This window comes from Gasterosteus aculeatus, chromosome 16, assembly GCF_964276395.1.
Source record: "Gasterosteus aculeatus chromosome 16, fGasAcu3.hap1.1, whole genome shotgun sequence".
Classification (NCBI taxonomy): Eukaryota; Metazoa; Chordata; class Actinopteri; order Perciformes; family Gasterosteidae; genus Gasterosteus; species Gasterosteus aculeatus.
Genome location: NC_135704.1, coordinates 531,677 through 545,362, shown reverse-complemented (window position 1 = coordinate 545,362; position 13,686 = coordinate 531,677). Strand labels below are relative to the sequence as shown.

Sequence of the window (13,686 nt, the reverse complement as noted above, 5' to 3'; positions counted from 1 at the left end):
TGACCTGGCCGTTTAAACTGTCAAAGACACAAGTAGTTGTAGATGTTACACAGCCTGCTGACCTGCAAAGCAAAATATTGTTGTGTAGGAGTCCAAATCCCAAAGCTTTCAGTCCTTTATTGAGTCAGAGTCATACTGCAAATATTCCAAGAGCAAAAGCCTGCAACATGCTACTAACTCAGCAGAGGTTGTTCTTCCTGAGGCAGCTGAAGAAATTCAACCTGCCAAAGACGATGATGGTCCACTTCTACACGGCCATCATCGAGTCCATCCTCTGCTCCTCCATCACCGTCTGGTACGCTGCAGCCACAGCCAAGGACAAGGGCAGCAATCTGCCGTCCCTGCAGGACTTGTTCGCTTCCAGGTCTCTGAGGCGAGCTAAAAAGATCGCGGCCGACCCCTCCCACCCCAGACAAAAACGGTTTGTGCCCCTTCCATCTGGCAGGAGGCTGAGGTCCATCAGGACTAAGACCTACCGCCACACGAACAGTTTCTTCCCGTCGGCAGTCAGGCTCATCAACAGAGCCCGGTCCCCCACTGACTGACTATAACATTCCACCGGTCACTCCCCTTCATACCGCACATGCCACTTTAACTGCAATTCATCACTTTGTCGTCACTCGTCACATTGTCTCTTGTCTGTTACTTGTTCGTTAGTGCACTTTATGCTTAATATTTTTCTTTTTAACTTTTTAATATTTAAATTTGTTTAACTTTATTCCCTTGTTTTATACTAACCCATAGCCTTAGCCTTATTCTACTAATCCATTGCATTAGCATTTCATTCCACTTTATTTTATTACTTGTGCACTGTTGTCTTGTCTGTCTACTGTCGCGCACTAACCGCCAAGACAAATTCCTTGTATGTTTGACATATTTTGGCTAATAAATGTTTCCTGATTCCTGATTCCTAACAGATGCCATGGGATCCTTACATCATGTTCTGTTGCCAATGTTGAGACAGAACTGTAGTGCCGACAGAGGCAACATCATAATAGTCAGAACAGCCAGACTGGACACAAAATGCCAGAAAGAGTTCAACGCAATATAATTGTGGAGCTTAAAACTCCTCAGGTGCTTCACAATCTATGCTACGCTTCTTGAAAGTTTGTGAACCCTTCTGACACAGTCAAAATAACCTTATTCATTTTTATTTATATCCAAACACCAATTTGTAAAGCATACTTTACTTTAACAAATAATGGACAAAGACAATTGATTTGTTTTATTTATTCAACAAGTGGTCTATCTAAAACAGCTGAAAATGTGACACGTGGGAAAGTATGTGAACCATTTTAGTTAGTAGATTGTGTCCCCTTCTTTCCAGCCATTACTTCAACCTTCTGTAACCACTGACCAGTCTCTCGGATCTGCTGCTGGGGAGTTGTGTCTTCCTTGGAGAACTCAGCCAGTTGAGAGGTTGGAGGGACATCTGGCATGTGTTGCCCGCTTCAGGTCTATGCACAACATTTCTTTTGGATTGAGGTGCGGACTTTGACCACCCCAATCCAGAGTATAAATGCTCTCCTCGAGTGCTCTCTGGGCAGCTAGTTTTTTCTTGAGAGCAGAGGCTTCCTTCTAGCAACCCTCAAATTAAAATGTCTATAAAATTTTTGTGATTATAGACGCATGTACATTTACCACAGACGCTGCCAGAGATGTGTGCAGCTCTTTAGAGGTTAGGCTTTACCTGATTTATTATTAATCGGGTGCTTCTTGGGCTTGATGGGCGTCCACTTCTCGGTAGAGTTGTGGTCATGTTGGTCGCCCTCCTTTTGGAATTGATTTGTCTTACAGTGGATGGATGGAGATCCTTTCCTGTCAGCATTGAGGATCTGTACACCTTGGCACTACAGCAGTGTGCTTGGTTTCCTCTCTTTGTTGGGAAAAGGGTCAGCAACCCAGATTCAATCAGCGTGGTTACATGGATTCGAATAACTGGCTTAGTCGGACTAAAATTGAATTATCCGTTTCATGTAAACACCTTTGTCCGACTATGTGCGGTCCGACTACGATCCGACTAACACCCCTGGATAACTCGATCCGATCCAGTTGATAGTCCGACTATTGCGGCATGTAACGGTGAATCGGATAAGGAACTGGACTTTGAGTCTTTGCGTAGCTTCACCTTAATTGACCAATTAAGCAAACCAAATGTGTTTTACCTGAGTCTGTTACCTACTTGACTTTACCAATGTAGGGTCACTTACTTTTGCACGTTCCATGTGTTTTTTGGCTACTCACACAACTTCCTCTAAAATAGTTGCATGCAATTGATAAACATAAAGATGACATTTCATATACGTAAAGCTGTTGAGGATAAAACAGAAAAAACATGGTAAAACAAGAGAAAACTTAACTGCTACGGGGTTCACATACTTTCAAGGAGCACTGTATACATGCAACACCCTGTGTGACATCTGTACAGGAAAAAACTCCCCTGAACAACCGCTGACAAATTTAGCAAGACAGACAATATAGAAATATGAAACTTTGCCAAAGCCTTTATGTCCATTTTGTTGTTTCCCTCAGTGAACTCACCGACGAGCGACCCATGTCTCAGTTTTCACTCTAAATCTTGTTGGCTTCAGGTCAAAAGTCTATTAATTGTTTCAGATGTGTAGAGGAAAATGGAAGCATTACAGCGTTTTGCTATGTTCAAAAATATGGAGTCAATAGAATCAAGCTGTGAAAAGGGGAATCTTGAGTTGAGTTGTGTGTCTGTTTCATGACATCTCAAACAGACCTTGGTTAATAAGCAATATAATCTTGTTAATTAATGTCTGTATTGATAAAATATTAATTGAAAGTGAATAGCAATGGATGCAAAATGCTTTAAAGTAGTCTACAAAAAAAAAAAAACTAAACCTGTGGTCTTTTTCTTGGCTCAAAGACAGGATCCTGTTTGGCGTCTGCATATTGATTTTATTTAGGATGCGCTGACTTATATCTAGTGTGTCACTTTAGTGGAATTTAGAATTATTTCAGAGATGAATACTCAGATTAATTGTGCAAAAATGAAATATGGTAGAGCAGAAAGTCTGGCTTCAGAAACATGGGCAGTGTGTACCACACAGCATGGTACCGAGGCCACAAAGAGGTGGTGTAGTGCAGAAGTAGGTGGAGGGCGGCTGCTTTCATTCTCCAAGCTCCTCTGGGGAAATGGCAGAAAGGACATGGTAGTGCTCCTCTGTGGGGCCGCTGATGCAGATGGGAATGTAGTTCTCACCAAATGGTTCAAGCAACTAGAGGAGAACAGAAACTTTTCTTAGAAAACAGTTACCTTGAACACAATGTAGGCATTGTGGGCATTGTGAATCCCCCCCACGTGATTCTGCACTTAAAAGTTGTTGGCAGTTTGGAGGTTGATCTCCTGTGTTTGTAGTGACCTCGTCAGGGTGGTCTCGCAGTATGCATACAGTAGGTTTTAAGACCTGTTCCAGAACATCAGCCTAGTTTCTTTAGGCCTAATTTCTTTAGGACTATTAAAGTCCTAATTTCAAAAGTACCAAGGAAATCCGTCACAGTGATGAAGTCAGGTTGATGCTAACCTAGCCAAGAGATGCATACAACTTTAGATAATGTGGAGCACTGTGATTGCATCTATATCTATAATCTATAAGCCAATCAATCATTCGGTGCAGTTGCCTCAGACTTTATTATGGGTTAACAGAAAAAGTGACAAAATCTGCTGGGTCAAAAATATACATACAGCAACTTGAATTATCAATTTTGGTGACTTAGAAAGTTGTGTCAATGAAATGAGCTTCATGGCCTCTTAACTTCTTGTGAGTGGTTATGAGTGACTACAGCTGGTGAATCTGAGGCCATTTAAATTGGGCTCATTGGATACAAACGCCCACAAACGCTACGATGGGAAAGTCAAAGGAGCCCAGCATGGATCTGAAAAAGCAAATCATTGACTTGAACAAGTCAGGAAAGTGACTTGGAGCCATTTCAAAGCAGCTGCAGGTCCCAAGAACAACAGCAAACACTTGTTTGTAAGTATAAAGTGCATGGCACTGTTTTGTCACTGCCACCATCAGGAAGAAAACACAAGCTATCACCTGCTGCTGAGAGAAAATTGGTCAGGAGGGTGAAGAGTCAACTGAGACCACCAAAAAGCAGATCTGCCAAGAATTAGAAGCTGCTGGAACACCGGTGTCCGTGTCCACAGTCAAGCGTGTTTGGCATCTCCATGGACTGAGAGGCTGCCGTGCAAGAAGGAAGCTCTTGCTCCAAAAGCGGCACCTTAAGGCTCGACTGAAGTTTGCTGCTGATCACATGGACAAAGATAAGACCTTCTGGAGGAAAGTTCTGTGGTCAGACGAAACAAAAATCGAGCTGTTTGGCCACAATGCCCAGCAATGTGTTTGGAGGAGAAAAGGTGAGGCCTTTAACCCCAAGAACACCACGCCTACCGTCAAGCACGGTGGCGGTAGTATTATGCTGTGGGGCTATTTTTCTGCCAACGGAACTGGTGCTTTACAGAGAGTAAATGGGATAATGAAGGAGGATTAAGTCAAGTCAAGTCATTTTATTTTGTATCTTGATTGTATTTTGATTACCTTCAAATTCTTCAAGATAACCTAAAATCATCAGCCCGAAGGTTGGGTCTTGGGCGCAGTTGGGTGTTCCAACAGGACAATAACCCCAAACACACATTAAAAGTGGTAATAGAATGGCTAAACCATGTGGACAATGCTGAAGAAACAAGTCCATGTCAGAAAGCCATCAAATTTAACTGAACTGCACCAATTCTGTCAAGAGGAGCGGTCAAAGATTCAACGAGAAGCTTGTGGATGGCTACCAAAAGCGCCTAATTGAAGTGAAAATTCCCAAGGGACATGTAACCAAATATTAGCACTGCTGTATGTATATTTTTGACCCAGCAGATTTGATCACCTTTCTGTTAACCCCTAATAAAGTCAAAGAACCAAACTTCATGAATGTTTTTTGTGACAAAAAATAATCTGTTCCAATCACTATCAGAGTTGTAGAAATAACAGGAAACTCAAGACACACACACACACACACACACACGTTGAGTAACTCCGCTTGAAGTACGTATAATTTGCTTTATGGAGGGGAATGACAACTGAGATCAGCCGGCTTCCTCTGGTAAACTTGCTGGATGGAAGGGCCTGTGTGAGGAATGTGCTTACGTTGTCTGGGGTCTGGTATGGAGGGCGCAGCCACCGCTTAATTCTCCCTCGCTGGAAGATGAGTAAGTATGCGATCACGGGTACCAGAACGAGCAGGACGATGACGGCAGGCACCACGGCAACTATTAGCTCGGATTGTTTGGAGAATATTCCTTGGAAAAGCGCAAGCACACACAAGATATTTGTTTATTGGTTAAATGTGTAAACATTTAAATCTGTCCTATTTATTCTGTTGTCCAATTTCATAATGTCTATTTTTATTTCTCTATAACATTTATTGGCGTGGCTGAAATTTTTTTGTTGCAGCAGCTACAAGCAGGGTCTTACTTGACTTCGGGATGAGCTCACACCGAGCACATGTGGCCAGTCCAACGGGCAAATCAAAGACTATGTACTGCACCGCTGCACAGTAACGCTGTCCCTCCTGCAGGTCAGGGATGGTCACCGAGGACAGAACATCAGCATACTTCTGTTGAGGATGGACAATATTAGACATTTATTTAACAAATACAAACACTTTCACACTTGCTACTAACAAAGGCAGAATTGTGATTATCACAAACCCTCCGATCCTCACAGAATTGGAAAGTGTGTGGCTGGATTCAAATAGTCCTTTCTGCTTAGGAAGGTTCCTCACTGAGTGAAATGACCTGGAAGTAGTCGAAGTGGGGCCATGATAAGAGCTGAATTCTCGATTGCTATGGAAAGGAGATCATTTTGTTCCACAGTTGCGATATTTAAATGGTGACGTAAAATTCGGCCGTTCATGAGAATTAATGATCATGACCGAGAAACGCAGATTATGCGAGTAACCGTTAGCATGGCTCATTTATGTTGCTACCTTGTTAATAAAGTAACTAACCCATTGCATTAGCATTTCATTCTACTTTATTTTAGTACTTGTGCACTGTTGTCTTGTCTGTCTACTGTCGCGCACTAACCGCCAAGACAAATTCCTTGTACGTTTGGCATATTATGGCAAATAAATGTTTCCTGATTCCTGAAGTAATACTTTGAACCTGGTTGGTAACAACACATGGGCAGCGTTGGAAATACACAAGGGCAAAGGGCAAAATTGCCTCCAAGAAATATAATTTGGTCCCTGATATCACGAGACGAGGGGCAAAAAATAAGTTCCTCCAACAATAATTACAATCTAGTTAACTCGATTAACATCGTAGTTGTAATGACACGGTCCAGTTGCCATAGAATGTTTTGATTCTCTCCTTGACGGATGTTGCGCGTGCGGAAAGAACCAAATGTTTTTAAGAATTAAAAATGAGCGCTTCTTGATCAGACCTGTGAGTGCGCAAAGAACAAATCCAGCCTCCGTCACAGTCTCCACATCGACCATCGAAAAATAGAAGATAGATTAGCTTGGGCTGGAGGAAGACGACAAGAGAACCACCCGCAGTTTTTGCTCTTGAGGGACTCAAACTGCCTGGGTCGTTGTCAACCAGCACCGGCATTCTACTGCTGACTTTATTAAGGGGAGCGAAAACAAAGAAACACGTCTTTTTGTCACCAGACGAGCGAGCAACATATAAGTACCGAACAACTAAGTATTCATTATTTTGAAATGATTTAACGTTAGTTAGCTAACAGGCGCAATTATCTTGATGACTGACGTCAAGTTCAAATTAACAAGACTGTTTGTGCACGGATCAGCCTTCGAGGAACCGAGATAGCCTGAGATCAATCATCTTATTAATTTGAGCTGGATAATGGGACATTTGATTGACTTAGTTGAACAACGTACAAGGAACAGGGCCCAGGAGGGGAATGAAGAGCAGTTTAACCTCCAGGGACTCGGCCTGTCCTTCCCCTGCTGCCCTCATGTTGCCTCTGATCAACCGTGACAGGAAGAATAGTTTCAGCTTTGCAACATGCACCAACTTAGCAGCCGGCGTATATTGTGTAAACGGACATGGTTCCTCTCACCTGCAGGGGCTCTCCCTCCTTGCCATAATAAACAATGCGTTTTGCGTGCTCCCCATATTCCAGAGCCAATCTGTGGGTTCTGTTCAAATGTACAGTCAGGGAGGCCGGCCCTGCAGTCAGACGGACATCCGGGCTACACGAGTCACCTGGACGGGCACAACAGATTGACATAACAGAGTGTTGACATAATCTGGAGAGATCTAACCCACCCGTCATCAGTCAATGCTGAAGGCTGGAAACAATGATTGTAATAAAGTTAGTTCAGACTCCATGTAATCCACAGCATGGCAGAGAGGTCGTATTTCTGCCAAAGCTTAGTTCTGATCTTTGAATCTAGAGTCTGTTACAGTATCACATCCCACACAAAATCCATCATCAGGATTCGAATAAAGTAGCCACAGGCAGCAAGGGCGGGGCTTATGTGTATGTGATAAACAGCAGTTCCTGAGGAGGTTAGTGTAGCTGCTGCAATAGCATCAGTTATATCTGAACTGGAGAGGAATGCTTCCCTGAAAGTAAAGCTAAAGAATGACACCAAATGCTTATGTGAAAAGATATTTCTCTCTTCTCCTGACTGACTTCAGTACAAGTTTGATTGACAGATGGTTAATCCAATGCCTTTTCCAGAGAAGCGCCTCAGAACAAACCATCTGGTTGGTTAGGATTTCATTTTCACAACGGCTGTAACATGTCATTCCTGTGTGTGTGTTTTAGCTTTGTGCAACATTTTGGATATTATGCAAGGCGATACCACAGCATGAATCTGGAGGTTCTGCTATGAAGAATACAGCAGCCATACAGCTGCATACTAGCCTGCTTCCATGGCAGGTTGTGCGTTCGTACCATGTCGGCTACAAGCTTCGACCGGTGTCGAGGTCAGACCACGTCTCTCTGCTCGCACACGTAGCAGAACACATCCAGACTCGCTCTCCGCTTTGGTGGAACTAACATTGCAGGAATTCGAAGATATATTGGCACATGCTGGTACACTCTTCCACATATTGCTGTCAAAGAGGAGAACAAAGAACAAGAATCAGTCCAGAATCATGACGTCAAACTTTATTTACAGCTTGTATCATACTTCAAACAGTAACACTTAAACTAGTGCGATTTTAAAATTGGGTTTGACACCATTATATACATGTACAGTAATGGCCAGACGTGTGTCAGGTAGAGCTGCAACGATTAGTCAACAACGCAGATTTCTATCGCCAACGCGTCTTATATTATAAAAAGATAGTTACGGGTCTTTTTTTCCTTCGGCATTGCAATAAACCACAAGAAACGCTGGGGGCGCCATCGCTTCTACGTCTACATGCACCAAGAAAAAGAAGAAGTTTATCAAGTTGAATGTGCGAAAGCCGAAAAAGTCTGGTTAGTATTTCATCAGCCAACAACAGGACAACGCAGCACCTGCAGGACAGAGTCGGTGTTTCAAAGCAACGCAGGAACATTTAAAACGTGCTGGAGCCACCACGTCTTCTCCTCATGGGTAAGTCTAGTTAACTAAAGTAACGCTAGCCCTGCTTATCGTAAGGTTTACACTTACGTGTTGGGAACAGAACGTCTCGTGGAGGATGCTTGGTAAAGCTATTATGCTAAATGCAGTAAATTGGTGAATTATTATTGTGTCTTTTCGTTCATTCTGAATAGTTAACGTTAACCTCCACTTAGCACTCTTCAAACACAGGACGGTGGAAAATATTTCATATCAACACAATTATGAGAGATCTACTTCTAGCATAATAAAAACCTACTGAAACCTCTTGCACTTTTGTATTACTATTTAATGTATTTATTATGATTACATTTGTATTAACTTGTTACTCAAATGAATCTGAAGTTCAAAATCCAACATTGTAGGGAGCTAAAATGACCCGAATTAACGAGGGCCTTCTAGAAAAAGGGGCGTAACCCTGGTGACCTGGGGGGTAAAAAGGGAGCAGGAAGGGAATGTGTGAGAGATGTTATTGGATGGAAATAAACGGCCAGACGTTGTAGCCAAAAGGAATATTTGCCTCTTTGTTTCCACGCTCTTACGCTATGGTCAATAATCGTTAGATTAGTCGACTAATCGAAAAAATAGTGAATAGATTAGTTGATTACAAAAATAATCACTAGTTGCAGCCCTAGTGTCAGGTACGGGTTACAGACTGACATACTGCTGTCAACGAATATTCTATATCCGAACATGTATTCGAATAGTTGTTGAAAACAACAACAATTCGAAACAGACTAGATCGGCTACAACAGCTTCATGCACTAGTTTGATTATTTGCCGTTTCCTGCCAATGAAAGGTTGCGTGTTTACCAGCACGGCTCGCTCGGAGCGTTCAATGTCGGTACTATAAAACCGGCAGTTTGGTCCGTGTACCTGCCATAAGTTTGGGACAAGAATCGCGACCTTAAATTGCTTGCACAAAACTCTTGATCAGCACTCAGCATTTGTTTATTGTTGTCGTTCATTTAAACCGCTTTGCGTGGCGATTACTTTACACCTATAGTTATGTCTCGTTGTATAAATTTGTCCTGTTATTGACGCGCCTAATGCGCAACCAGATTTTCGGATATTTGAATATTTGTCTTTTTTTTTTAAAGAATATTCGAACGTCCTTGACAGCCCTACTGCAGAGGCATTGGCGCCATTACACCTCACCTGCTGTACTCCACCGTGTAGGTGACCTTTCCCTCCTCGGGGGCAGGGCGCCATGTCAGCTGCCAGTTGTACACATGGACGTCCTGTGGCGGTGCTGGTGGCACGTCGGACAGTACTGGGACAGATAATAAGATGATGACGTTCCACACTACAGGGACTAGGTTCATTAGGTCATCTGCCCAGTCTCTGGGCAAACACTTGCACCCCCGCAGTTCAAGGAAAACACCAAGTTTAGGCACCAGGGGGCAATTAGAAATATAGAGATGATATGGAATGGAACGCAGCCAGGTTTCCGTTGCGTGTGGGGAGTCAACACACATTTAAGGCGCTGGCAAGCTTCTGCGGATTTTTGCGCAGTCGTATCGAAGGACTCGTGACTGAGAATTCATGGTTCTAAAAGGGTTGCGCGTGTTGCAAAGCAATTCACCGCCAGAACAGGTGGAGAAACGTTTTTTCGACGTCTTTGTCTAGAGAATGCCGTCTTTGAGTGTGAAAGTCGTTATTTGTTCATTTACTTTAACGTTTGCGGAGATTCTCCCTCCATGAATCGGAGGCCATCTGCTCGTCCTTATAGTACGCCAATTACGGGTTCTATAAGTGGTCTTAGTTCTGAATTTCTTACAACAAAAGCTATTTAATCTGAACCATTCTCTCTTAAAAAATCTTCCTTTTAAAAATAGCGGTACCGTGCTATGAAACCGGAAATGTGAGACTCCAGAAAGGATGTAGTTAGCGGACCAATCGCAGCCTTGCGGGCTGCATGAGGCTTGCGTAGCTTTTGACGCCAGTCTAGAAAAATGGGTCCACGCACGCAAGGAGCACGCAGGGGACACGCAAGCACGCAAAGGGCTCTTGCGTCTGCGTGTCCCTTGTCTCTCTGAAAACGCAGAAGCATAAACTAGGCTTTAAGCGTAGCGGCACCTTTTCTTGCGTACGCAAGATGTAGGGTGACGTCTGGATTTTCAATGATCTGTCCGGACACGTATTCGTCGCCCCCGTCCCCCGTATCGTCCGCGCCCCCCGCCTCGGTACTCGGAGTAGCCTTAGCCAACTCCAGGCCGCGTTACCACAGACACGGACTCACAAGACGTTGCTTCAAATAGAACAGCGAAGTATGTTCAATTCGTAAGTAGCCGTTACTATACGCGTTACCTTGGACTGCGAGTAGAATACACAGGACACAGAAGAGCATCGTGACCGCGTCATTTCACAGAGAGCGACCAGTTCCGGAACAGTTTGGTGTTCTTAAGAGCCATAGTGTTACTGTTAACAACTTCAACGCTTCAGTCGCTTCCTCAAAACGGGACAGGCAAAAGTCCTAGAAATCATGGCGACGCTTCTTTGACTTCCTGCAACGCCCCTTAAAAGGACACGTCACCACTGTTATCTGTTAAATAAGAACATTCCTTTTACTATACTATTTGCTGACGGTCACCTGATCCGTGGGGGTCATGTATGTGTGTGTGTGTATATATATATATATATATATATATATATATATATATATATATATATATATATATATATATATTCATATGCAATTCCATGGCTCTGTGAATGAATAGTTTTCCTATTAATTGTTCTGTTGTTCCACAAGATGGAGCCATATACCTAAAATGGATAAATGTTTTAATAATACAGTTTTTGTCCGTGAATTCCTGACAACTTCAGAAGCAATTATCCAATCATATTTGAGCTGACATTCCAACCCTTCAATGTATAAGAGAAACGTTTTTGACAGTCAGCTCTGTTGAACCATGTATTTCTTTGGACCTCAGTAATGATGTAGATTCTATCAAAGAGAAAATTCATGGTCTCCTCCCTTCAACCAGTGCCGACCCGTCCTCGGATGTAGGAACTATGGATGCAGCAGTGGGCCCCGATACCTACTTGTAAGACTTCTCTTCCATCAACCTTGATCAACTGACAATTTCGAAGTCTAAATCTTATTATGTCTACTTATTATGCATCTTTTTTTGTAGACAGGACATGTACCACAGTCCTTCAAGGTAGCTGTAATTAAACTTCTTCTTAAGAAACCTACTCGTGCCTTGCTCCAGAGGTGTTGGCGAACTACAGACCTCTGATCTTCCCTTCCGCTCTAAGATCCTTGAGAAATCCTGTGACTTTCTACAAAACAATACTTTGTTTGAGGATTTCCAGTCAGGATTTTGGAGTGCATCATAGCACAGAAAACGCACTGGAAAAAATTACGAATGATCTTTTACTTGTATCGGACCAAGGACTCATCTCTTTTCTTGTCTTGCTGGACCTCAGTGCCGCATTTGACAACATTGATCAGTATTAAGTATGATCAGTATGTCTGTGAGGGGAACTGGTTGGTTTGTTTATTTATTCATTTATCATAGACTTTATTGCCCCGTGCATCGCCACTGCTGCTTTTCATCGCGGACACATTTGTCCCATATTTCCCTCCGCAACTTGGTGCACTTCTCGACCGGCAAACCGGCGTTCGCGGCGATCTCCCTCCATGAATCCAACCCGCTTATAGCGAGTCATATTTACACATTTCTTTCGACAAAAGTTCTTCAATCTGATCCGTTCTCTCGTAAACATTCTTCGTTTTAATAATGGCGGTGTCGGGCTACGAAAACAGAAATGTGAGACTCGCACCAGGCTGCGATTGGTCCGCTAACTACGTCCTTTACGAAGTCCCACATTTCCGCTTTCATAGCCCGATACCGCCATTATTAAAACGAAGAATGTTTACGAGCGAACGGATCAGATTTAAGAACTTCTGTCGGAAGAAATGCGTAAATATGACCGCTTATAGAAGCCGTCATTGGCGGGTTGTATAAGCGGGTTGGATTCATGGAGGGAGATCGCCGCAAACGCCGGTTTGCCGGTCGAGAGGTAAACAAAGTTGTGGAGGAAAATACGGGACAAATGTGTCCGCGATGAAAAGCATAAATAAATAGACGTGACTCTAGGTCGTCTTCAACAAAAACACGTTACTCCGCCTGTTGTTCTGGAGGTGAATTGCTCAAGAATTTGGGGGGGCTCAACGTAGGGCCACGCCCCATTTCCCTCTATGGACCAGCTGCCACTGTCATTGATCACTGTATCCTGTTGCAGAGACTATAAAATGTCACTGGTATTAAAGGAACTGCACTCAGCTGGTTTAAGTCGTATTTGTCAATCACATTGATCCCAGTTTGTGTTGATAAACGGTGAATCCTCCATGACCACCAATGTACGTCACAGAGTCCCACAAGGTTCTGAGCTTGGACGGATTATAAAACTTGGATGACCTGCAACTTCCTGATGCCAAACTCAGAAAAAAATAATATCTTGTCAGCTGTCACATGATAGTTTCTATGGATGGAATTGCTCTGGTATCCAGCAGCACAGTCAAGAATGTTGGAGTTCTCTTTGACCAGGATACGTCTTTTAACTCTCATATAAAGACTTCAAGCACTGCCTTTTTTCATCTACGTAATTACCGATTTGCAGAAGGCAAATTACTAATTTGCCTCAGAAGGCTATACATAATAAAAATAATTGAACTAAAGACTATACTGAGTTTTTGTATCATCAAGGCTTTTATAATATTTAGTTAAAACAGTTTAGCTTTTGATCGAAAGTCTTGATTTGTTTGAATCCTCCCATATGATGTTCTAGGGGCCCTTTGTGTTTTAAGAAACAACTTTAACTACCTTGCTAAATAAAAAGCGAAATGGGCCTGTCATAAGCTTGCAAGCTCAAATTATGACAGACCCATTTCCCTTTTTTACAACAGCAGGTTTGATGCCCTCGGGGCCAACTTCAGTTTCAAGAGATGTGTCATCATTTCCCGGACCGGGTTTGAGATACTATTGAAAAGTTTCTGACATAGGAAAAAGGAATGGGGTCGAGACAACTAGAAGTGTGGGTTCCTGTCTGTGAACCTTTTGATAGTTCCGT

General features: G+C 42.9%; 1 protein-coding gene across 2 annotated transcripts; it reads right to left on the bottom strand.

Moving 5' to 3' along the window:
* Nucleotides 1-1,215: 1,215 nt before the first annotated feature.
* ifngr2 (interferon gamma receptor 2) lies at nt 1,216-11,168 on the bottom strand. Of its 2 annotated transcripts, none has more exons than XM_040201169.2 (7): nt 10,915-11,168; nt 9,763-9,877; nt 7,950-8,110; nt 7,107-7,252; nt 5,493-5,634; nt 5,166-5,317; nt 1,216-3,245 (listed from the first exon to the last, which is right to left on the bottom strand). In XM_040201169.2, exons 1-7 carry the CDS (start codon nt 10,952-10,954, stop codon nt 3,138-3,140), a joined length of 864 nt encoding a protein of 287 aa, XP_040057103.2. In that variant the 5' UTR covers nt 10,955-11,168; the 3' UTR covers nt 1,216-3,137. The 2 variants fall into 2 exon arrangements, with proteins under 2 accessions (XP_040057103.2, XP_077947382.1); XM_078091256.1 differs by having other exon boundaries at nt 5,493-5,631; nt 10,915-11,141.
* Nucleotides 11,169-13,686: the final 2,518 nt, after the last annotated feature.

Excerpts from the sequence above, each read along its gene's own strand:
- ifngr2 (XM_040201169.2), bottom strand. The coding sequence starts at position 10,954 with ATGCTCTTCTGTGTCCTGTGTATTCTACTCGCAGTCCAAG. Across the intron at positions 8,111-9,762 it reads TACACGGTGGAGTACAGCAG|CAATATGTGGAAGAGTGTAC; the intron begins GTGAGGTGTAAT and ends CCTCTTTGACAG. Across the intron at positions 7,253-7,949 it reads CGAAGCTTGTAGCCGACATG|GTGACTCGTGTAGCCCGGAT; the intron begins GTACGAACGCAC and ends GTGCCCGTCCAG.